Source organism: Tachypleus tridentatus, chromosome 7, assembly GCF_004210375.1.
Source record: "Tachypleus tridentatus isolate NWPU-2018 chromosome 7, ASM421037v1, whole genome shotgun sequence".
Lineage (NCBI taxonomy): Eukaryota > Metazoa > Arthropoda > Merostomata > Xiphosura > Limulidae > Tachypleus > Tachypleus tridentatus.
Genome location: NC_134831.1, coordinates 33,533,104 through 33,558,206, shown reverse-complemented (window position 1 = coordinate 33,558,206; position 25,103 = coordinate 33,533,104). Strand labels below are relative to the sequence as shown.

Below are 25,103 nucleotides of genomic sequence, written 5' to 3'. Positions count from 1 at the left end.
GTTCGATTTCCTGTTGTAGATACCGCAGATAACGCAATATGGATTTACTCTAAAATAAACAAATATTTGTTTATACGGTTGAGCTCAATTCAATTATCCACCATAAACAAACAAGGGTCTGTCATTCATATCTAAAAGGTTTGTTTAAATGATTGTACAATACAATAATGATGTTATTTTTACCCTTTTATAATACTCTTGTTTTCTTGTTGTTTTTAGGTGAAACACTAAATGAATATAATTTCAATGCACTCTTCCTAATTGTATTTAAAGAAGTATATTCAAACATTCACCCTCCCTCTCTCTTGCCTCAGCTGTATCAAAATACATTAAAACCTTTCGCATCAAAACGAAGTTCTCACGGGAGAGTAGGACGAAACATTACGAATACTGACTATAACATACGCGTAGAGCTACGTGTGTTAGGTCTGTACACTTTAGTAACTTAAATGGCTACAACATTTTCGACTGAACTAAATATCACGTGTGAAGTAAGGTGAATGTATCGCAATCGCACGTGACCAGTATGCGTTTTCCTTTTAGGTAGCGAAATATTACCTGAAATGAAAGACTTCCTTTACTGCGAAAAAAAAACAGGAGGTACACGAGTTGTCGAACTACAACAAACAACATCTATTTATACGGCTGACATTGCTCTTGGATTCTCAAGAGCACGTGCAACAGGTCGGAAATGGCTCGTGCCACCTTTCATCCGTGAAGCAACCAGTTACATTCAAATGAACCATCTGCCGATTCGGCCTGTAGGCGTTTATCTACGTACATACAAACGTATTAAAGTAATAGACAAATATATAAATGATTTGATGAAATTGTGAATGCAACAAAATAAATTGAAAGAAAATATGTTTTGTTTCTATAACATTTTTTTTCTTTACAGAAGTTAATGTTTCCCCCTGTGTCTCAACAGTAAACTAAAAATTGGATTTCGATACTCGCGGTGTGCAGCGCACAGAAAGCTTATGGTGTAGGTTTTGTGCTTAAGAAAAAACGTACGAAAGAAAAGCAGAAGTTAGCAGTTTGTATGTCATTCTGTTTCACAGTTCGGTTTCAAAACAAATTCTGCAGAAAACAGTATTATATGTAGATCCTCATGTAAAAACAGTAAGTTTATAAGCATTAATCAAACTTACATCACTGGACCTAACGAAACACAAAAATCATAGAAAATTTGAAAAGAACACTTGCATATATAAAATAAACAAAATTATTATCAGAATTTTCCACTATGTTGAAGTAAATATTATATTGTATGAAAAATATATGGTGAAAAATAAACCATGTTGTGGGTTTTGTCCAAAGCTTTGGTTTATATGTCGAGAGACATTTGGTTCGATGATAAAACTGATGCAACTCTCTTAGAGATAAATTTAAATTGAGCTATAAGTGAGATTAACTTGATAGCCCCAAAAATATCTCTAAAGAAAGTCGGATATTTAAAAAAGTTATACTTTTTTTTTTCGGATGTTGGAGCAAAGCTTCAAAAGAGATATCTCAATTAGCTGTCCGTAATTTTCAGTTAATAGCTTAGAGGAAATGGGTCTAGTTAACAACCAAATCTTGAGCTACTTTAACTACACAGCTACGTTCCCAAAGCGCAGAGTGAAATATCTTGAGAGAACACAACACGAACCATGGACCCTTGAATGCATAATCGAACAAGTTAACCAATAAAATAGTTATGACGAAAAAATACTTTCGTAATAATTTTACTTTCTTTAAATGTTGATGGGAATATTATTTAATAATGTTGGAAATTTTAAAGTAATAGATCTATAAATGTGCGATCATAGTGTCAGGCTTCTCACATTGCTAGAAACCTGGATTCGATACCCGTAGTAAGCAGATCACTCCTAACTCATTGTATAGCTTTATGCTTATTACCAAACACAAGCATATAGCCAGAGAAATATGACTTGAAATTGGTTAGATAACATAATAAAAAAGATATTGGAATATCTTTTTATTTTATTTTAGGCACTGATATATTAATGCTTACAAACTGTTGTATCCCGTTCAAAGTGTTTTTTCAAAATGTTCATAGAAAACACACACTTATCCCTCCTAATTTTGAAGGCTGCTAATCAATTGCATCCAAAGCCAACCTTTAGCTGTTCTTATTTAACTGAATAGTTGGATTTGATTGCTAATCTTGCAGTGCACCCGAAGCCCAAAAAGTGCGTTTCTGCGACAAAGGAATTTAAACCATAAACCTTTGGATTTACAGTACGCTCAATATTTCGATAACATCTCAGTTGGGTTAGTCTAATTTCAATAACGGTAATTCTGTCACGCTTAACTTCAATAACTTATTAATTATATTATGCTAAATTTCAAGAATATGTTAGTTTGGATACTGCAATTTTAATAAGATATCAGTTGGGTCGTACTTGAAATTTAAAATTCAGGAACTAGGGTCAAGACTGATTGGGGTGGAAGAGAGTATTCTATTCAACGCCATAACTAACTTGGTTATGACATACCATAGTTAAAGTATTCAAACTCTTGTGCCTCTTCTTTTATTCTTCATTCCAAGATCAAAATATTTTTGTTCGTGTGAACTTGTGTCTATTCTTGAGAGCTTAGGTTAAACTGGGCATTTACTTATATATATCATTTAACACGTGTTTCAAGAGTTATAAATAAGGGTTTATATTGTTCGAGTTATCGGGGATGTCCTGTTCTATATTCTGATTTGATAGCATAATAATTCCCCGATTCTCATTGGTTGCTTTCTAACAATTCCACATGAACACCTGTGCGACCGCCCTTTTGCGATAACATCACTCTTCTATCCACACAGCCATATTGTATGTCGTGTGGAATAAGACGGAAGATAGTGCCTTTCTTTTGTGGTTATTGTCTTTATTTTCTTGAATATTTTTTTTCACGTATGGATACGGAGAATCAGGGTTCTGTTTGTACGGATTATAGTTCCGTATCCTCCACATCAGAGGACAAAGATACTGCCCTTACTGGCCTAGAACAAGAACTGTCCAAAGAAGAGGAAACAAGTGATACAAAACTAAAAACAAAAACATTTGAAAATCTGACGAACAAAGTCGACCCAACAGCGGGTATTAAACACGAGAAAGACGAAGTTAACCTTCCTATCCTTCCTGGAAGCGATTTTAAAAATGGGCAAGCAAACGACTTTCCTGTAGAATCCAATACTTTACAGATACCACCCGAGGATGTGGACCCCAGCGTACCCCCTTCGAGACAAGGTCAAGTAACTTTGACCGATCTGACACAATTGCAAGTTCAAGATCACGCAAAAATCGGTGTTCTACCACTGGACATGAACTATCTCGCACCTAGTGGTGATTATCTGTACCACTGCTTACCTAGCACAGCAACTGAGGGCAGCAGTACATCTTTTTTGGGACAGATAATGACGCCACTTCCGGCCCATCAACACCTTCCCAAAGTTAACCCTTTCTTATCAGCTTCGCTTACTACCCATTTTGCGGTCACCCCCCATTCTTCTATTCCTCCCTCATTTAACGATACCCGATCGCCACGTCTCAGATCTCAAGTGAGAACACGAGAAAGAGGTACGTCTAAAATAAGTGGAAATAAAAAGCTAAAATATTTCACCTTTACAAACGGGAGTTATTGGAAAGTAATCAAATTGTTTTAATTAATTTAAACGTAAAAAATCTGCATTAGTACACTATCCTCTAGAGGTGTCGCTAGGCGCAGATACACCGGCCTCGATTCCAGTTGACAGTACTCTGAATTCCCAGCTGGTGTGATGAAAAATCAGGACAGTAAAAACATATAGTCATCTTACAGAAACGACGACAATTCCCGCGCCTGTGAACAGGAGACCCGAATATTTTAAGCGCCTAGCAACGCCTCTGCTATAACTTTACATATTTCTGCTATATGTAACTTTAAAATTCACCAGCAATTTGCTTAACTTGTAGCTTCTAAGATTTCAAATTTTACTATAGTGGATCCAATATGTACTGTCAAAAATTAAAATTGTTTTATGTAAAACCCGCATAAGGTTTGCAAATGTGTTTCCTTTAATATTATATTGTTTCATCTCTGTTTTTAAAGAACCTGGCTCTTTTCTGACTAGATACAGTGGTTAATTTTGGATATTTCTCTAAGCATACATTCTAAGAGCAGACAGAACGAAAGTAAAATCTTGTCTCAATTATAGTTATCGTTTAATACCTAGTATAAATAATATTCAATCTGAACAAATAACTGCTTCAAAGTTTGTAGTGTTAGTGAAGTTGGTTTACTAGGAACAAAACAGTACAAACGTTTCACGAATTAGCACCTTTATTATATTTCTGATTGTTTATTTTTAATACTATAATATTTCGTCTGTTTTTCTCAGTTCAATAATATTGAGATTTACAGATGCCACATATCGGCATTTCTCCTTTACGATTACCGTGCTATTTTAACCATTTAAACAACTTTTTATAGAAAACTGATACAGTTTTGTAAACATACTTTATAAAATTAATTATGCTTCCATTCATGTGAATAAACAATTACACCGCTAAGATCAAAGTTATTATTGTAACAATTATGTCTGTAAGACCAATATATCAAAGTTATTATTGTTGCAGTTAGATTAATAATACCATTATGAACAATGTTATTATTGTAGCAGTTAAGTCTATAAGATCATTATGAACAAAGTTATTATTGTAGCAGTTAGATCAATAAGACTATTATGAACGAAGTTTTAATTGTAGCAGTTAGATCATAAAGACCATTATGAACACAGTTATTATTGTAACAGTTAGATCATAAAGACCATTATGAACAACGTTATTATTGTAGCAATTAGGTCTGTAACACCATTATGAACAAAGTTATTACTGTAGCAGTTAGATCAATAAGACCATTATTGACAACGTTATTATTGTAGCAGTTAGGACTGTAAGATTATTATGAACAAAGTTGTCATTGTACCAAATAGGTGTGTAAGATCATTATGAACAAAGCTATAATTGTACCAAATAGATGTGTAAGATCATTATGAACAAAGTTATCATTGTACCAAATAGGTGTGTAAGACCATTATGAACACAGTTATTATTGTAGCAGTTAGGTCATAAATACCATTATGAACAACGTTATTATTGTAGCAATTAGGTCTGTAACATCATTATGAACAAAGTTATTATTGCAACAGTTAGATCAATAAGACCATTATGAACAATATTATTATTGTAGCAGTTAGATCAATAAGACCATTATCGACAACGTTATTATTGTAGCAGTTAGGTCTGTAAGTTCATTATGGACAACGTTATTATTGTAGCAGTTAGGTCTGTAAGACCATTATGAACAGAATTATTATCGTAGCAATTAGATCAATAAGACCATTATGAATAAAGTTATTATTGTAGTAGTTAGGTCTGTAATATCATTAAGAACGACGTTATTATTGTAGAAATTAGGTCAGTAAGACCATTAACATCAATAAGACCAAGGCTCGGCATGGCCAAGCGTGTTAAGGCGTGCGACTCGTAATCTGAAGGTCGCGGGTTCGCATCCCCGTCGCGCCAAACATGCTCACTCTTTTAGCTGTGGAGCCGTTATAATGTTACGTTCAATCCCACTATTCGTTGGTAAAAGAGTAGCCCAAGAGTTGGCGGTGGATGGTGATGGCTAGCTGCCTTCCCTCTAGTCTTACACTGCCAAATTAGGAACAGCTAGCACATATAGCCCTCGAGTAGCTTTGTGCGAAATTCAAAAACAAACAAACAAACAATAAGACCATAAAAATCAACGTTAATACTCAAGCAGTTAAATTAATAATACCATAAAATTAAATTATTATTCTGTCAGTTAGGTCTGTAGTTATTAAACTCCCATACAGACATAGCTGATATTGAGTAATTCAAATAATAATGTACAAATAAAGACAAAGATACAGTGGTGGATACAGGATGTTTTGGTGGGGGGATAATCGACTAAGTAACAGTGACATAAACCCGACCCCAAGTAAACTTTTCCTTGTTATTGCAACGTAAATTTCATGAAATTAATTTAGAAACATGTATGAGTATGAACTTTCATTTGTTGATTTTATTCTAAAATATCAAGTTACAAGTAATCGTACAGCACGATACTGAATCACACAGCATAGCGCATGTGACAATGAACTTTCATATATTCCTAAATAACATGTTACAAGTAAACATACAGCAAAAATATTCTAATTGAGATGATCAGTACTTTATAATTTTGATTTCCCATTAACCTACACAATTTTGGTATGGCCAGTGGGGGGATGCATCCTTCCATCCCCCCTCTGTATCCATCCCTGGAAATATATACACTTTTTTTTAATAGAAAACACCTTACATCTGCTTTATTCATCAGGCCGCTCTAACAGCGCTCTCTCGAGGGAGGAACAGAAGAAAAGTGCTTGTGACAGAGAGAGAAGTCGGATGCGAGATATGAACCGGGCGTTTGACTTACTACGTGAAAAACTACCAATATGTAAACCTCCAGGAAAAAAATTATCCAAAATTGAATCGCTCAGGTAACCACTTTCTTATATTCGTTCTTTTTGCATGTTTTTTGTGATTTATCTGGTAGATTATTTATATGAGGGCTGTTCAAAAAATACGCGGACTGTTTGAATTGCGCGGCTCCAGTTGGTTCCAGGGGAATCCGCTTGGTGTCGCTAGGTTTGCATAGATCAGCTGATTACGACGCAATTTCCCGATTGCAGATATCTTCATTTGTGTATTAGCTACGCGGTTTTAAGTGAAGTGCGATTTTTTTCGTTTGGCGGATTTCAGAATGAATGACCTGAAGGAGCAACGACTTGCTGTGAAATTTTGTGTTAAACTTGGAAAATCTGCGACTGAAACTTTTGCTATGCTTAACACGGCTTACGGTGATGTTGCTATGAAGCGTACGGCATGTTTCAAGTGGCATGAACGTTTTAAGGATGGTCGACAGTCCATTGAAGATGATGAGCGTCCTGGACATCCTTCCACGTCAACTGACGACCCACACGTGAACAAAATCAACACCCTGGTGCGGGCAAATCGACGTCTGACTGTCAGGGAGCTTGCTGAAGAGTGTGGGATATCAGTTGGATCTTGTTACGAGATTTTGACCGAAAAATTGAAGATGCACCGCATTGCTGCGAAATTTGTGCCTCAGAACTTGTGAGTTTTTGGCCAAACATTCGATCACTGTTCTTCCCCACCCCCACCCCCTACTCACCTGACCTTGCTCCTTGCGATTTTTTTCTTGTTCCCCAAACTCAAAAGACCCTTGAAAGGAAGAAGATTTGAAACGATTCCCGAGATTAAGGCAAATGCGACGAAGGAGCTGGAGGACATTACAAAAGAAACGTACCAGGACTGTTTCAACAAGTGGAAACACCGTTGGGATAAGTGTGTGCGTTGGGGAGGAGAGTACTTTAAAGGGGTCCCAGACCTGTAACTTCTAAATAAAGTACATTTTGTTTTATGACGTCAGTCCGCGTATTTTTAACAGACCTCGTATTACCATTATGGAGTTTTTGTATTTCTTTTTTAACGTATACCCATTCTTCATCAGTGGCTCGGCAGTAAATCTTCAGGCTTACGATGCTGAAAACGTAGTTTGATACCCGTAGTGAACACAGTCGGGCATCCCATCTAAAACAAGAGAGAATCCTGAATAGCTAATCGTTTGTAATTTAAAAAAACAAAAAATCTCGGAGCCATTCTATGAGCTGTTATGCCGCAGTTAAAACTACGATAGAAGCACTACTAATTTCGAAATTTAAATCCGAAACTGAATGCTTGAAACTATTCAAGGGTTCTAAGAATATGAAAAAAAAATGATATCAGTTAGAAACGAAATTTGCGCCAGATAAAATTTGTTTGGAAAGTCTTGTATGACGTGTGCAAAATTTTAGTCTGTAAGTCTTACATATTATAATGTGCTGCAGTATACAGACTTGGATTAAGTCTTATAGTGACGTCCAGATGAGTCAGGAAAGGAACAGTAAAAATGTGACTTGTGTTACGTGTTATAATTTATCTCGGAGGAATCTCCGATTTATAATGTTACCTATTATGATTTCAAACCAGAAATTTTAATTTAGAAGTTAATTGAATGTGAATGTGTATCAACTCTATGATATTTACCAACATTATTGATACAATTTTCTTTTTAAACTCCAATATATTTAAATATACAAATAACAATACAATTTATAATAACAGTTGTTACAAACACTTATTACAGGTAATAATCTGCAAACAAGTTTTACAGACTTACAAACAGTACTGAGTCTTCTCTGTGGTCTGGAACTGACATCTCACATCGAGCGAATTAATTTTATGTTGATACATAGGCACACTTCATATGACGGAAAGCCAGCTAGCTTCTTCACATGTCAGTTTTTCCTGACGAAAATATCTAATGCCCTCGTAGAAATACTAACGTCCGAAGTTAATTTATTGGAGTTGGATGATTTGTAATGACTGAAATCAATAAATGTTCCTAGTCAAATATCTGTAGTTTTCCGATCGATAAGCGTTTATGACAATTATAGCTTCCAAGGTTTATAGTTGACTAATTGTAGCAAATGAACAATATATGAAAATTGTCCCTTGGCACGTCGCTTTATAAACTTTAGGAGGTTCTAGAAAGTTCAGTTGGCACAATATTTCACTAAAACACATAGTACATTTTTTATTCTTACACTTGAGAATCTTCTACAAATTTAGAAAATAGACGGGAATTTCGCAACACATACTTAAAACTATAAGTTACATGCATTTCTAAATATATATATTTAACTTAAACAAATGTCGGTATTAAACTTAATACATAATAGTAAATCCGTTACACCTCTCTCCTTAGATAATTAAAAATATAATACATTATCAAAGAACTATACAAGTTCAATAATCACGACAGTACATAACACAATCAATAAAAATAACCTTATGATCATAAAATTACATAGCACGTGAAAGTGTTTAAGCACATGTGTTATCTTTTTTGGCTTAACACAATCAATAAACACACGATTGAATAGTTCTTCGAAAGCTGGCATAGGTTTTAAAGAAATAACAGGAATTTTCTGATTAGTTTTTCTAATCAGTTGACAACTATGACAAGTTTTACAAAACTAAGAAACATCTTGTAAAATGTTTGGCCAAAAGATATGTCTTATAATTCTATCACATGTCTTGTTTACACCTAGATGACCTCTCATTAGGAAAGAGTTCAAGGGCAACTTTCAATATTTCAGAACAATATGCTTTGGAAACAACGATAAACTACAGCCCAGTCTTCTGAAGCTGGTACATTTGTTGATCTTCATTTCCTCATAAGCACACCAGTTTTGAAAAAAATACCTATTTAGAACTTTCTACAGTTCACCTTTTGTGAGTATATATTTAAATAGTGAAAAGGTCTATGGATACTTTTCTTGCTCAGCTGTCAGATTACTTCCAGCAAAAGGAACTTCACCGAGCGAACCAGATTACCTAATGTCCAACATTGTCACTCACCAAACAATTGTCAGTAGGACAGTTAATCACAAGGTCCCTCTCGAATCCAAATATGTCTGAGACAAATCTGTAATGTTGTTTTCTAAATATGTATGTGTCATCTGTTTTTGGCTTAATTTCTTAGCCTAAGGGAAACATGTTCGGATTCATCTCAACAACATCATAATCCTTAGACGAAACAGTGATCTGCTCACTAACCATCTTGGATTTTTTACATAAATGTTTGTTTTGAATTTCACGCAAAGCTACACGAGGGCTATCTGCGCTAACCATCCCTAATTTAGGAGTTTAAGACTAGAGGGAAGACAGCTAGTCATCACTACCCACCGTCAACTCTTGGGCTACTCTTTTACCAACGAATAATGGGATTGACCATCGCATTATAACGCCCCCACAGCTGAAATGGCGAGCATGTTTGGTGTGAAGAGGATTAGAACCTCGACCCTCGAGTTACGAGTCGAGTGCCTTAACCACATTGCCATGCCAGGCTTTACAGAAATTGCAGACAGACTTTTATAATTTTGATGAAGTTTTTCTCCCATCTGTAAGAAAATTTCGAACTACCGAAGCTGAAGTTTTTAAAAGAATCCTCAACTTAAAAGATTAAACAGATACAGATTTTTGTCGAAATGGTAGGAATTTCGTAATATGAAAGTTGCTTTATCTGTTGAAGTGTAATCATCAGAAAAAAGCAGTTGCTTCCTATAGTGTTTTAACTTTCTTTTCATTTAAGTAAATTTTGAGATTATCACTTGTACAGCATTTAAATTCCTTAATTAGATCTAACTATCTTAGTTTGTTGAAACTGCTACCATTGTTCATAGAATTACACCATATATCAAAATAAACTTCTTTATCGTGAGCGAATTCCACATAAATTTAAATATGTTACTTGTGATGCCCTCGAAACTTTTCGCGATAAGTCTCCAGTACTAACTTGTGTGCTTTGAGAATAGGTGCTTCAACCTTATCATAATTGGTGCAATCTTCTACAGAGAGAGCAACATAAGCTTCTTGTACTTTATCAATTAAAACACTCTGTAATAATAATGACTATTTTTCGTAGGTCATTCCATGGTTTAGATAACTTCCTCAAAATGTTAAAAATATTTATCAACTTCATTTTCATTAAATGGTGGTACTTTAACTTATCAATTGAGTTCAAAATTGTCACTTTGCTTTGGTTGATCGGAGTTGAGTCTAATTTCCATTTCTTTCAGCCTAATTTCTTTTTCGGCTTCAATACGGGCTTGTTCGGTCTTCAGACGTTTACTTTCTCTTTCAGTTTTGATACGAGCTTGTTCAAGCTCGATTTGTTTAACTTTTAACTGAATTTCTAACTTATCTTTATCACACAACTCTGATTGGCTGGTGAAGACACTAGAATATTCCACTAACGCTTCCTCAGACAACAAATCATCACCGACTAGTATTTCAATAATATCCTTTTCTAGTTTTCTTTTTCTCATTGATTTCTTAAGCTGTACTTCTAAAACTTTGCCAGTTTTCAGCAATTCACTTCTGTTATATTTTTGTAGTTGCACAAGGGAAGGTGATTCAAGAAAACATTGATAATCAGACATGATCAGATCTTGTGGCACTGACAAATATAGACTGAATCATGATTGTAATTTTAATTTAGAATGAATTTTGTCTCTGATCCAAATCTCGGACACGAACCTTCAGTTTATTATTGTTTGGTGGCATAATTTATCTCGGAAGAGTCTCCGATTTATTACGTTACGTATCATAATTTCAAATAGCCTGAAATTTCAGTTTTAATTTAAAAGTTAATTGAATGTCGATATGTGTCAAATTTGTTATATTTGCCAACACATAATTTTATTTTGTAACACAAACATTCCTGGTCAAATATCTGTAGTTTTAATTTTCTAATTAATTATCATTTATCACATTTATATCTTCCAAGGTTTATAGTATACTAACTGTAGCAAACCAACAATAACATGAAAACTATCTTTTGGCGCGTAAATTTATAAACTTCAGACGAGTTTCTCAAAATTTCAGTTGGCAACAGTATTTTACTTAAACACACAGTACATTGTTAATTCTTAAACTCGAGCATTTTCTACAAATTTAGAGAATAGATAGGAATTTCGCAACAAATGTTTAACACCATAGGCTACGTGCATTTGGTAAATATATAATATATTTAACTGAAACAAACCGATGTTAAAACAAATACATAACAGTAAATCCGTTACACTTGAAATAAACGAAACGATTCTATGTTTACATTAGCAGACCATACGGAATGCTGGTATAATTTACATTAATAGACCATACGGAGTGCTGGCAAAATTTAGGAAACAAACAAACCACGTGTGTCAACTATCGAGAGTATAATGCTTTCAGAAAATTGATTGTTTTAGTTGAAATTAATCAGTTGTAACAATCTGCAATACATTTATTGGTGCCATGAGTACCTAACACCTGGATCGCATCAACGCCTGTGCTAACCAGAGTGTGTAAAGTACTAACCCTAAACACTGCCGGCGGGGTCGACTTTTTCTAAACACGTTTTTCCAACTCTTTATATACCAGATTATTTAACGGTCCATGATTTTATTGGTTACAGGGTTCTTAATAACATACGAAATCCTCAAAAACAGTTATAATTAATCTAACTAATTACTTCTGAAGTCCGCCATTATTTTACATAGCAATTAAAAATTCCATAATTTTTTGCAGCATTGAAACAAACCAAAACATAACATTATTTAACATGATGCTACATGTGGACTTTGTCTGTAGTATATTAACTATTTCGGTTAGTATTTATCAGAGAACAAACTCTGTAGAAACAAGTTTCTAAGGTTTGAGTATAATGTAGTTTTTCTAATTATAAGTGAATTGAAACATACATGACGTTAATACCACAGTCTACTTCATCAACGTTGGTATTTGAAGTGTCCAGCAATAATGCCGTCGGGTTTACAACCCAAGGAAACGTAGTTTCGATACTTGCGGTGTACAGAATACAGTCCACTGTGAAACTTTGTGCTTAATATCGAACAAACAAAGATAATGTTTGCAAATAGAACTTAGAGAATATGAAAACCAGGAGTTTCGAAAGTGAGGAGATAGAACCCATAGGCGGCTGCAAAAAAAGTTACCGGGATACAGTAACAAACACATAAAATACGCAATACTGTTAATTAAGGTACTCTCATAGAATTCATATATTCTATTGAGTGGAGGGGGCAGTGTCAGGACGCAGAATGTTCTAAGGGAAGGCCTTGTGCTGAGGAGGTTTAGGAACCCCTGTGGTAAATAAAACATATGTGACGATCTCAATCTTCCCTCTAGCTGAGCAAAGATTCTCCACGTTAGTGGTCGTGGTATGGGTTCGGTTATCTACTGTGTGCTTGCATTCTTCATATAACAGCTATTATTCGATTACATTACAAATCAATTGCTGATTTAGGTGTTAAGTGGTGCAGAGTGTGAGATATTGTGAAAAATATTCATTGCATCTTCGATATGCTTATCTGTTTGTCTTGAAACACAAAACTACAGATAAGCTAACTGCACCACACCAATCGCTAGAGTCAAGTCCCGACATTTAGTGCTACAATCCCTTCAACAAACATCTGAGTCACCAGAAGCGATCTTTCAAAGCACGGTTATTTATATTAATGCAATTAAATGTTACATGTATAAAGATAAATACAATCAACTAAAATAGAAATATAAAATATTGAAATAATTTCTAAATAAAAATAGATCAATGTGAAGGGAAGTGACAATTTTCTAAGTTTCTTCCAATGTCAAATGTAAACACAACACTCGAAATCACAAATAAATGTTTATTTATTTTAGAATCTTCGCAAATTACAAAAAAAAATTACACAATGTGTGCCTGCGCGTAGTTGTCCCTAGTTTTGAACTGGTAGACTACAAGGAATGCAACCATCAACTCTAGTCTGAACGAATTATAGGATTTGAATGTACTCTTATAGCGCAATCGAGGTCTTAAAATGCGGAGTAAGTCTTTGGATTTACGATTCGGGTGGATCGATCCACCAGTTAAATAAGACCCAAGAATGTATGTTTAGGTTCTACTCATCCTATACTGGAACGTTCTCGTTGCTTGTTACAAATCACAATGCTACACAAAGGGTTATCTATATTCTGCCTATTAGGGGTATCAAAACCTTGTTTCTAGCAGTACACTCCTCAGACATACTGCTGTGCCACTGAGAAGCACACTTCAAAGTATCAGACGTGTAAAAAACACTAGTTAAATCACTAACAGCTCATTTTAAATCATTTTCGATGCTATATAACTATGGTCAACAATATTATGTACAACAATATATTTCTCTCCCTGGTAGAAGTATAAAAATAAAGATAATAGAATACAAATCCAATACTTTCCGACAACAGGAAAATACTTGTTATGAAATTAATTAAAATTTTCAAAACCTAAAGTCACTTTAGCTGGGTGACTTCACAGAAAATAGGTGTGTCATTCCGAACGCCAAAGTAGTGCCAGTTTGATGTTGTGAAATTTCAATATGTTACACAACTTAGTAATGAGTAGCAGTTTATCATTTGTGTGAACCATCTAAATTATGCAACTTCCTCTTACAATACTAGTTAAATTACTAACAACTCATTTTAAATAATTTTTGACTCTATATAACTATGGTCAACAATAAAGATAATAAAAAAGAAGTTAAACATAAACTGGCCAAATATGCAAGAGTAAGTTCTAGGCACACTGTGTAGACTGCTGCTGTAAAAACCGTATACGTTTTTGAGGCAAGCGTTTTGTTAAAACTCCCATATATTTATAATTTAATTTGCACTATAAAAGCATTAGAAGTGTAGTTAACTGTTATAGTTCTGATGTTTGTATAGTTTTTATAGTGTCTTGTCATATCTTTTAGTTCTCCAAGCACATCTTTCTATACAATCACCTGTCGTATCTTGTAGTATTCCAAGTACAATTTTCTATACAGCCACCTCTTGTATCTTGTTATACTCCAAATACATATTTCTATACAGCCACCAGTCGTATCTTGTAGTACTCAAGTACATCTTTCTATACACTCACCTATCGTATCTTGTAGTACTCCAAGTACATTTTTCTATACAGTCACCTGTCGTATCGTGTAATACTACAAGTTCGTTTTTCAATACAGTCACCTGTTGTATTGTATAGTACTTAAGTACATCTTTTTATACAGTCACCCTTCGTATCTTGTAGTACTCAAGTAATCTTTCTATACAGTCACCTATCGTATCGTGTTGTACTTCAAGTGCATCTTTCTATACATCCGTCTGTTGCCACTTGACACGTTCCCTAGAACAGTATTACAGTGTACGAGTGCACTAGATAACACGAAGCTTCATTGTGTAATGCAGTTGATCTGGTAAGAAGTCTATGTGTGTAACATGCAGGTGTGGTATTTACCATACATATTTGGATATATCTACCACACTATCCCCTGCAAAGTCGAATATTCAACCCTGCGTTACACGACAATCGCGCAGTGAAAACACTTTTGTGCAACGAAGTTGTTTTTGTTTTGTTTTTCAAACAAACTAGTTTTCCTCGTAGTTCTCGTTACATGCGTATGTGGCATAATATAGTTCAAACCTGAAGGTATCAACGACTGAATCCTCCTTATCTGGCATGTTGGAATAGTTACCGGGCCAAATGTTGGGGACACGTCTACCCCAGGTACACCGTCTGTAGTTACACATACAATGAGATGCACCTAGTTAAGCCTACTACTGTACTACGAAATGTATTACAGAGTATTTATTCATATGCAATTACAAAATCTAGCGTTCATATTAAATAGAACGCTTACGGTATGTTTGCTTATTATTATTGAATAATTTTATAAAAATACGTGCACGATATCTGAAGGTTTGTATCTTCTATTATATACTAACAACGAGAGTAGAGAATAACTAAAATAAACATAAACGAATGCAGTTTATTCTTTAAACGCCGTTTAAAATAATATAAGACTTAAAAGTTGTGATAAAATAATGTAAATTGTACATATTTTTTTCGATACACAGCAAAATACCTCTTCTTTTTGACTGAAAATTGTGTGATTTGACCTTTTCTCTTATAGTGTACTGCGGTTCCAAAGTAAAGGGCGCATTTCTGCGACAATGGGACATGCAAAGATGCCAACTATTTCAAATGATTGAGCGTAATGATTGTAGACAAAGCCCTTTATCATTTGCGGCTACTTGGCCTGACCAATCAATGTCTCTAAGCTGTTTATTATTATATTATTATTATAACTATTATTATTTATTACTGCTATAGATTGCTTATTTATGACTGTGTTTTGTGTATTTAATAAATAAAAAAATTCTTTTGAAATTCTTTTTTATATTCTGAATTTTTTACTAATAAATGTCGTTATCTGCATCGTTTTTGTCTTCGCCTCAGCCTTTTTTTGGTGAGATGCCGATTTTGTATGTCTGGAATAATCGTTTATCCCGCCATACACCACAGAAAAATCGATGTGACAAACTGTACAAAACGCATGACTGTCACTGACTTTTGATGCAATGACCGGATATTTTGCACTATACTCTTTCCTAAATTTTTGATTCACAGTTTTAGTCCTTTTAGATTTGCCAGAAACAAGACAATCTGGTGAACGAGGCCTCTTTTTTTCCATCTTGTGAACGATCGCATTGGTGTTTCTATGCCGCTTAGAAAACGAGAAATACACATGTACGCGAGCGCTGATTGACTGACAAGCACTGATGTCGTAACTATGGATTCCCCCACGTACCCAGTATGGAGAAGCATCGCACTCAAACTATTGATAGACGTCGGAGATACAAATATTTTTTTATTATTTCAAGCGCAAACATGATTATCGCAAGTAGCCATTTGGACTATGTCTTTTATTTATTATCAAAATTTATTTGTATCTCACTAGAAATTTTCTTTTCACCCCTTTCAAGTCCTGGGGGGAACAATTTATCACTTTATTATATAGGCCTCTATAATATATAATAATTTGGAAGTTGCAACAAGTCGTAATATTTGTCTGTATGAGCGTATAGTCGTAATGTATATACCAAAATCGTAATGGTTGGCATCTCTGAACATGAAAACTTGGGTTTAAAGTTTGTATTTGCTAACTACAAGACCACACCGGGCTGAAATTGAATTTATTCAGGTAAAACGTCTAACGGTTTAGTTTGGTTTGTTTTGAATTTCGCGTGAAGCTACGAGATGGCTATTAGCGCTAACGTCCCTAATTTAGTAGTGAAAGACTAGAGGGATGTCAGCTAGTTATCATCATCCGCCGCCAACTCTTGGGCTACTCTTTTACCAACGAATAGTGGGATTGATTGTAACATTATAATGCCCCAAAGGCTGAAAGGACGAGCATGTTTAGTGGAGCGGAAATTCGAGTCCGCGGCCATCATATTACGTGTCAAGCGCCATAACCACCTGGCCAATCCAGACTTATAATACTAAAAATCAAGTTTTAATATCTGCAGTGGGCCGAACACAGATCGCTCATTATGTAGCCCTCTGTCTCTACAACAAATAAACAAATTCATGTTAGGATATTTTAGTGATTCTCGCCACAAAAGGTTCGATAAAAATGAGGTAACTTGTTCTCAGTCCACTAGGTGTTAGTGTAGAAAGGTACGTGGATTTTAAACTAATAAAAAAATATTACATGTTTGCATCTCAGTAATACATGTATGTGGTAACTACCTAAAACTAATCCTGAGGTAGAACTACAATGAATAACAAAATAATTAACTACACTTGATGAATATACGCACTTGAAAAAAATAATAAAAGAAAATAGTAAAAAAGTTAGTATATTTTGTATAAGGTTTTAAGTTTGTTTTGGAATTTCGCACAAAGCTACTCGAGGGCTATCTGTGCTAGCCGTCCCTAATTTAGCAGTGTAAGACTAGAGGGAAGGCAGCTAGTCATCACAACCCACCGCCAACTCTTAGGCTACTCTTTTACCAACGAAAAGTGTGATTGACCGTCACATTATAACGCCCCCACGGCTGGGAGGGCGAGCATGTTTTGGCGCGACTCGGGCGCGAACCCTCGACCCTCAGATTACGAAGTGCACGCCTTAACGGGCTAGGCCAAAGGTTTTAAGTAAAAATGCTTTAACTCGAACGTTACAGTTGTTTTTATCCCTTCAAGAGTTATTTTCAAAAATGTAAAGAAAATGTGTAAAGCTACAAAAAAACACATTAATGATCAAACCCTGATTATTATAATTCACGTGTATTATTTCTTCCTAGCTTGGCTTGTTTCTAGCAGCGAAATGAGACGCTCCAACAGGTGGTGTGACGTAATGACACTACGCAGCACGTGCACGTGGAATATGTTATATTTTATTCAGACTGTACACGTACATATACCTCGAAAGCATTGAATAAGATAACATCCTATACACCTTCTTCCCCCTTAAAATGAATGTTTATCGTATTGACATGTTTAATGGCGACTGATCTACGAAGTAAATTTGTATGTTTAAGCGCAAATCTGAACAATTTGCTATTTTACCACTAAAGGGATCTAACTACACATTTTACCGTTCTAAGTCCTCAAGTTTACAGTTATAATTAAATTAAATCGATTAAAAGTAACAAACAATAGGCTTATTAAGTTCATTTCAACTTAAGTTTGAAAATCGATTTTTTTTCGAGGTTATATAAACCCATATTACATCCTTCCAGTGCTTTTCTGAAAGAAAGAAAAAAACGTATAAAATAATATTAGTTTAAAACTTTCATAAAATTTTAGGTGTTTCTTCTTTTATAAACTGCGATAAAAACTTTTAATGACATTTGCAAAACACACATTTGTAAATTACTATGATTTGTTTACTTTTTTCCGCTTTTGTAAGTTGTAAATAATAATTCTTTACCTTTTTTTGGCTTGATTTACATTAGAATGATAATTTAAAAATGGCCAGGACTAACTACACACAATAATTTAAAAAAAAATACTTTCCTCAAATGGTATTTCAAATTAAATAAAAGTTTCTAAATGCAAAATAATTTCAACTCATTAACAAATATTTAGAAATGGACAGCTTCTGGTGATGTAAGAAAAAGTTTACTCAGTTCTGAGAACCCCAAAACATCTTTTGTTACATGTCTCATTAGATGTGTACTCAACAGTCCCAGCCGTCACGATAGACATAGTAGGTGTGTATTCAACAGTAGTAGCCGTCACGATAAATATGTTAAGTGTACTTTTCTGTTCTTGGATCTTTTGTTTTATTTTCACTTTTAGGCATGAAGCCATGGTATGGGCTATATATGCTGTTCCCACCACGTATATCTAAACCTAAATTTTAGCATTATAGGCCTCACAAACTTACCACCAAGGCCAGCATGGTCAGATAGTTAGGGCGATCGACTCGTAATATGATGGTCGCGAGTCTGATTCCCCTTCACAACAAACATGCTCGTCCTTTCAACAGCGGGGGCGTTATAATGGGCAGTTAATCCACTATTGGTTAGTAAAAGAGTAGTTCAAGAATTTGGCGGTGGGTACTGATGACTAACTGCCTTCTCTCTAGTCTTACACAGCTAAATTAGGGACGGCTAGAGTAGGTACTCCTCATGTGGCTTTGCGCGAAATTCAAAACAGACAAGCATGCCGCCGGGAACCCTTGAATCTAATAGGTTGTTGTTTTACGTCTGATATAGTTATTGCTGGCTTTGTACAGTTCTATATTTTAGACTAGAATGGAATTATTACGCCCTCCTGTGATGTCTATTAAAATACTTGTTTTGCGTATTCCTCTCTTCTTTTCTGGATGTGAGGGTTTTATAACCTAAAACTACACAAAGGATTATCTGCGCATAGCCGGCTCTACTTCTGAACTTTTAGGCTACTCTTGTCTGGCCAAGGAGGGGGGTTTGATCGTCACTTTCTTAGTGTCTCTACGGCCGCTATAAGTATGAATCATTAACCCTCGGGGGACGAGGGATTGGGATAGGAATTGAATCATCACTTCGTATAAGTCACTTGAGTTTTTTCCTGAAAACAGTCCTCCCCCCATTTCTTTTTCTACGTCCCTGCGCCAACTATTAGGCTATGCTCGTCTCGGATATTGAGATAAAATGCTTCGCAATTTCGTATACGAACGTTATTTAGATTACTCTTTAAAGTTTCAGTTTGTTTGCAGCTTAGGAATGGGCTATCTGTGCCCTGCCCACCACGGGTATCGAAACTCGGTTTATAGCGTTATAAGTCTGTAGGGGCTCTTTTTAAAGTCCTTTTCATGTTAATAAGTCTAAATAATTTTATCTCATTTCCTTGGTATGGAGTTTTATACAACAATTAACAAACTACTTTTTATTAACTGACAGAAATAACCGAAACGAAAACAAATTTCTCATCTGGTAAAATATTTTATAAGGATGTTGAATAAATATATTTCCTAGTGACATAAAAGTCACAATTTGTTAATTTGTTAAAATATAATCAAATTAAATTCCTACACTATGCAGATAACTTTGTATCCATTACTTTTTGTGTGCGTAAATTTACTAAAATATTAGTATGTGACTCGGTTGCTAAGCTACGCAGATAATTTTATGCCTGTTACATTCGCTTTGTTTGTTCTTTTTTTTCAAATCTAGATTGGCAATCAAATACATTGCTCAGCTGCAAGCACTGTTGGCGTCTCCACCGTGCTCATCTCCGACAGCAGCTCCCCCATATGACGTTTCCTTTTACTCCTCACAGATGTGGGCAGCAGCACCTAACTATTACAACTGGATGAAGCAGGTAGACAAGAATTTATTAATAAAAAACAACAACTTGAGAGTAAATACAAATGACAAAATGTTATTTATTTAAATGCATGTATTTCGTTTGAACACATGTATATGTATGTAAAGTATATGGCTAAAAACATAGTTATTGTATCGATGCGCTAATATTACTGAATATTTTCAACTTTATAGATGTTAGGATTTTCTTCATGTGGATCATCTTAAACTCAAGTTAGCAAGTGGTATCAGTATGTTGTATAAAAGTCTAATTACTTCACTTAAGAAATCAGGTTTCTTGGCCGGGCTAAGCTTAGTTACTAGAGTGCCCTGATTGCTAATCCGAGGATTCATGGTTCGCTTCCTTTAGCCTTAAATTACGTTCCACAGTTTGGAGCCATAAATGAACTAGTGTACGAATGACGGTTAAGTCCGACTGACAAGAGTGGGTCCACTGTTAACAAGCTGATTTTCCTCTCTCGTTTCATAATTAGGAACTACCATGCGCAAAATACTTCTTTATTTACAGACAAAGAGAGAGGTAGCATGTACAATAACAGTTGTACATAAACACTAAAGTACTCTTTGTATAAAGGTAGACAGCTAGCATGGTTCTTGTACGTACAATACTTGTACACAGAAACTAAAGCCCCTTTGTATAAAGGCAGACATGATTATTCTACACACAGCACTTGTAACTAGACACAAAATCACCCCTTTGTATAAAGGCAGACATGTACTGATGTATGTAGAATCGTGCTAAATGGAAATAGTATTTCTGAAAGAAAAAACAAACTAAATACGTATCATTGTTATCACTGATACCAACAAAATTACAAATACATATTTCAAACTCCATACTCCTGTCTCACAAATGAAAATGGTTCCATCAATTTGGATTTCTGAAAAAGGGACTGAAGTATATAGCGATCAAATTATTCAGATCCACACACTTTATTTATATTTACCTTTATTATATCATCACTACATTTCCTGTAACTTTGACTCTGTTCCCAAGACTATGAAAAGTTACTATCTCAAACCTAAACCTGTAACACCTCCGAACTATATTTTCAGACATTTGAACTATATTTAACATTGTATATACACAAATGAGCAAATATAAATTATCACCCGTAGTAATCCTTCAATTTTACTCCAGAAAGTTATGTTATCACATAAACTAACTTGGCATTTCCGAAATCGGGTGTATAAAAATTATTTCATCTTTCAAGTATCTCGTATTTAGTTACATAGAACTGGTCTTCGCCGAGATTGTCCGTAAGTACGGTGTTTTTAATAACTTTTTTATGGCCATAACACTCAAATACTAAATAAAGAAACAAACATAAACAAACGCAAAATTAAAGAAGCCTTACTTATACAACAACTTAAGCCCAAAATAAACCAATACAAAGGAACACCTTTATATCTATATTAAAAAATAATATAATAAATAATAACAATAAAATAAATAATATAAAAATATATATTCAAACATCTAAGCCCGCCCTCTACATTCCGACACTCAGTTACACAACCCCTTTCAAACATGTGGTCAGCTTTCGGTCAGTTACCTCTCTCTTTCTTTGTGAACCTGACGATGACCGAAGGAGGTCGAAACGTTATTCACTCCTCTATTTAAAAAATTTCTCAACCCAAACGAGCCGTTTTTACATATATAATACTGAAATTGTTTAATTTGTTTTTTGCCATCTATAGGAAATAGAGCCTACCGGACCAACAACGTCTCCTTTCTCAGTCCCATCAGCTTCCGGCAGTGCCTTTACGCCCTCTAATCCCAAATATATTTTGGGAACCAGTGAAACACATGCTCCACATGGCCTGTCGAGCGACGCCTATTGGCAACAAGATATGTCACAAACAGTGCAATATATTTATCAATGATGTAAACACGACGAGGGATGAATTAGTTTTAAAAGCATGATTATTTGTTAGAAGTATTATATAATAATTATATACAATATTTTACTACTATGAACTCTGAAAAACAAAGTAGAGAAAAGCCTTCAAAAATCCTTTTATAGTTAGTCGGTAAGTGGCATTATTATGCCAAAATACTGAGAAATACAGAAAACTTGTTTGATCATTTAGTAGATTAATCAAAATAAGAATATCTAAGAAACTACAACAGGTGTGCAACACTTTTATGATAATATGTAACTACAATTATGAAAAATTCAGGTATTTATAAAAGTCGGTTCTAAAATTAAGATTTAAGATAATATTTGAACGGATCTCTTCGAGTGCGTTTTACACATTTTTCTGTTATTGAATAAAAAATATAACAAATTATCAACATTTTCAAAGGGAGCTACTATTTGTCCATCCTCTGTACATATCTATATAAACAGAGTTATCGAACACCACCTTATTACATATTTGACTTATATAGCAATTGTAAATTAAACTAATTCGTGATGATGAAAAACCCACTTGAAGTAAAAATATATCTCAGGATGGCTGGTATGGGTATTAACACTTTTACTAATAAAGCAGAAAACAACGTTTCGACCTTCTTAGGTCATCTTCAGGTTAACTGTTCTCTGTTCTCTGCTTTATTAAAAAAGGTGTTAATACCCATACCAGCCATCCTGAGATACGTTTTGTAAATTATATTAATTTTCTATGGGACATGTCCATTGATCCTCACTGATTAAGCTACTTTTAGCAACTCCTTATACTTTCAATTTCACATTATAAAATCTACATGTGTAGTCAAGCACTTTGCAACTTGTTCCTACAACACTGATACATATGTACGAATATTTTAAGACAGGTCAGTCATTTTGATTCATACAATTGTATACGTGCCCGACATAAATCAAAGCTGTGTATTGGATAACATACTGTACATCAACAAAGCTATGTATTAGATATATTGTACAGCAACAGATCTATGTATTGGATATCATACTGCACATCAAGATGTTTCTCTGGAAGAACATGTCGATAGAGAAAGAAGACTTCACATTATTTGAAATGTTCATAAAATTTTCCATTTCTTTACTGACTACGGATTTATTAAATATAAACAGATTTGATTTTTTAGAAATTAACAGTTTATCTTCATTTATGTATTTTTACCTTCTTTTAGAAAAAAAAAACACTTCTTGTCTATTATATATGCTATACATTAATATAAGATCACTGTAGAGATTCAATCAAAACAGATTTTGTACCTTTTGATGTTACAATATTTTGAAAGTTAAATAAAAGAATACTTTTATCTAGTCAACTTCTAGCTATTCGTAATGACGAAAAACCCATTTGAAGTAAAAATTTATTCTCAAGACAGCAGATATGGGTGTTAAATCACTAATTAAAATAAAGTACAGAACAACGTTTCGACCTTCTTAGGTTATCGTTAGGTTAAATACAACTTTTATCCATTCGTATTTTTAATCAACGGAATTTTGTGGTGCATGAATATTGTATTTTATGTTTTATAATTGACTAATATTATATCAGGTGTTAAGCAGAACTGTACATAAATGCAGACAGAGGGTACAACGGTAACTAAAATTTAGTCCTCCGTATATCAACAGTAACTTGTTATTAATGAAATTATTTTTTTCGTTTATACTAATCAAGCCAAAATGGAAATTCCTGCTACTTATAACTATGCAAAATAAACTTTTACGGAAAACTGGAATAGCCATTAATAACGAGTCTTGCATATCACAACTATTACAAATAACAAAAATACTGAAAAATATATCTCTTAAAACATTGCTAGCAGCGATAATCATGAACAAATTTGTCATAGATATTTGCTGTTGATTTTCTATTAATCATAAATAAGAATATTTTGATTGTAATTGATATTGTGGGCGTGCAAGTTCCTCTGGTAAAAGTTAATACATATGTCTTAGCGCCATCTAGTCGTGCGAAATGACATTTCAAAGAAACGTTTGGGGTAATAAACTTCCAAACACATTTTATAAACATTTATAGAAAAAATGCATTACTCCTAAAAAAGTAATTGATAATTTTCTCTCAGCCACTAAAGGTCTTTTAGAAAAATCTTCCTCGTATCAAGAAATGAGAAAACTCTGATTTTGATAAATTAACACTAGAACATGTTTTAAAACCATTGGTGAAATAAATACAATAAGGCATTAAGTAGAGCAATGAGATCTAAATCATAAACTAAGCAGCATGTTGACAATCTAAACGAATACTAACATTTAACATGTTAGACTTTATAAGGTTGGTTGGTTGTTCTCGATTAGCTATGGCAAATCATCAAGACTGGCTGCGCCTAGAGGTCTATGAATAATGGAAAAATAATAATAAATACCAAAATAAAATATCGAAAGAAAATCTTGAAATGTAGATAAAAATGTATCAGATTTTTTTTTAAAACGAGGTTAAAAATTTAAAGAGAATTAAAAAGGCTGAAACCATAATCTATATTAACAGTCTCTCTACCGTCAAGATTTTGTGAGGTTAAAAACGGAAATTAAGAAAAATTTTTGCCCCTAAGTAAATAAGTCACAAAATGTTTAAAGTCGTAATACATTTTGTCGTGTGAGCGGCTTAAGTACTGTACTTAACACTGTAGTTTTGTCTTTTCTGCCAATTTTAAATTCTGTGTAACAATCCAAAACGAACACTTCTCACACCTAAGAATGCATCTATTTTCGACTTTTCTTTATTTATTCTTGTTGCACATTATTCTTGTAGTTGTTGTTATTGTTCTTAATTGGAGGTTTACGGCACAAAGCACCACGGCTATTTGTGCCAAACAACCGGAACGAAAAT

General features: G+C 34.2%; 1 protein-coding gene across 1 annotated transcript; it reads left to right on the top strand.

Moving 5' to 3' along the window:
- Positions 1-2,801: 2,801 nt before the first annotated feature.
- LOC143255400 (uncharacterized) lies at positions 2,802-23,571 on the top strand. Its single transcript, XM_076510999.1, has 4 exons — positions 2,802-3,575; positions 6,382-6,544; positions 20,184-20,331; positions 22,038-23,571. The coding sequence occupies exons 1-4, from the start codon at positions 2,831-2,833 to the stop codon at positions 22,221-22,223; spliced, it is 1,242 nt and encodes a 413-aa protein (XP_076367114.1). The 5' UTR covers positions 2,802-2,830; the 3' UTR covers positions 22,224-23,571.
- The last annotated feature ends 1,532 nt before the right edge of the window (positions 23,572-25,103 follow it).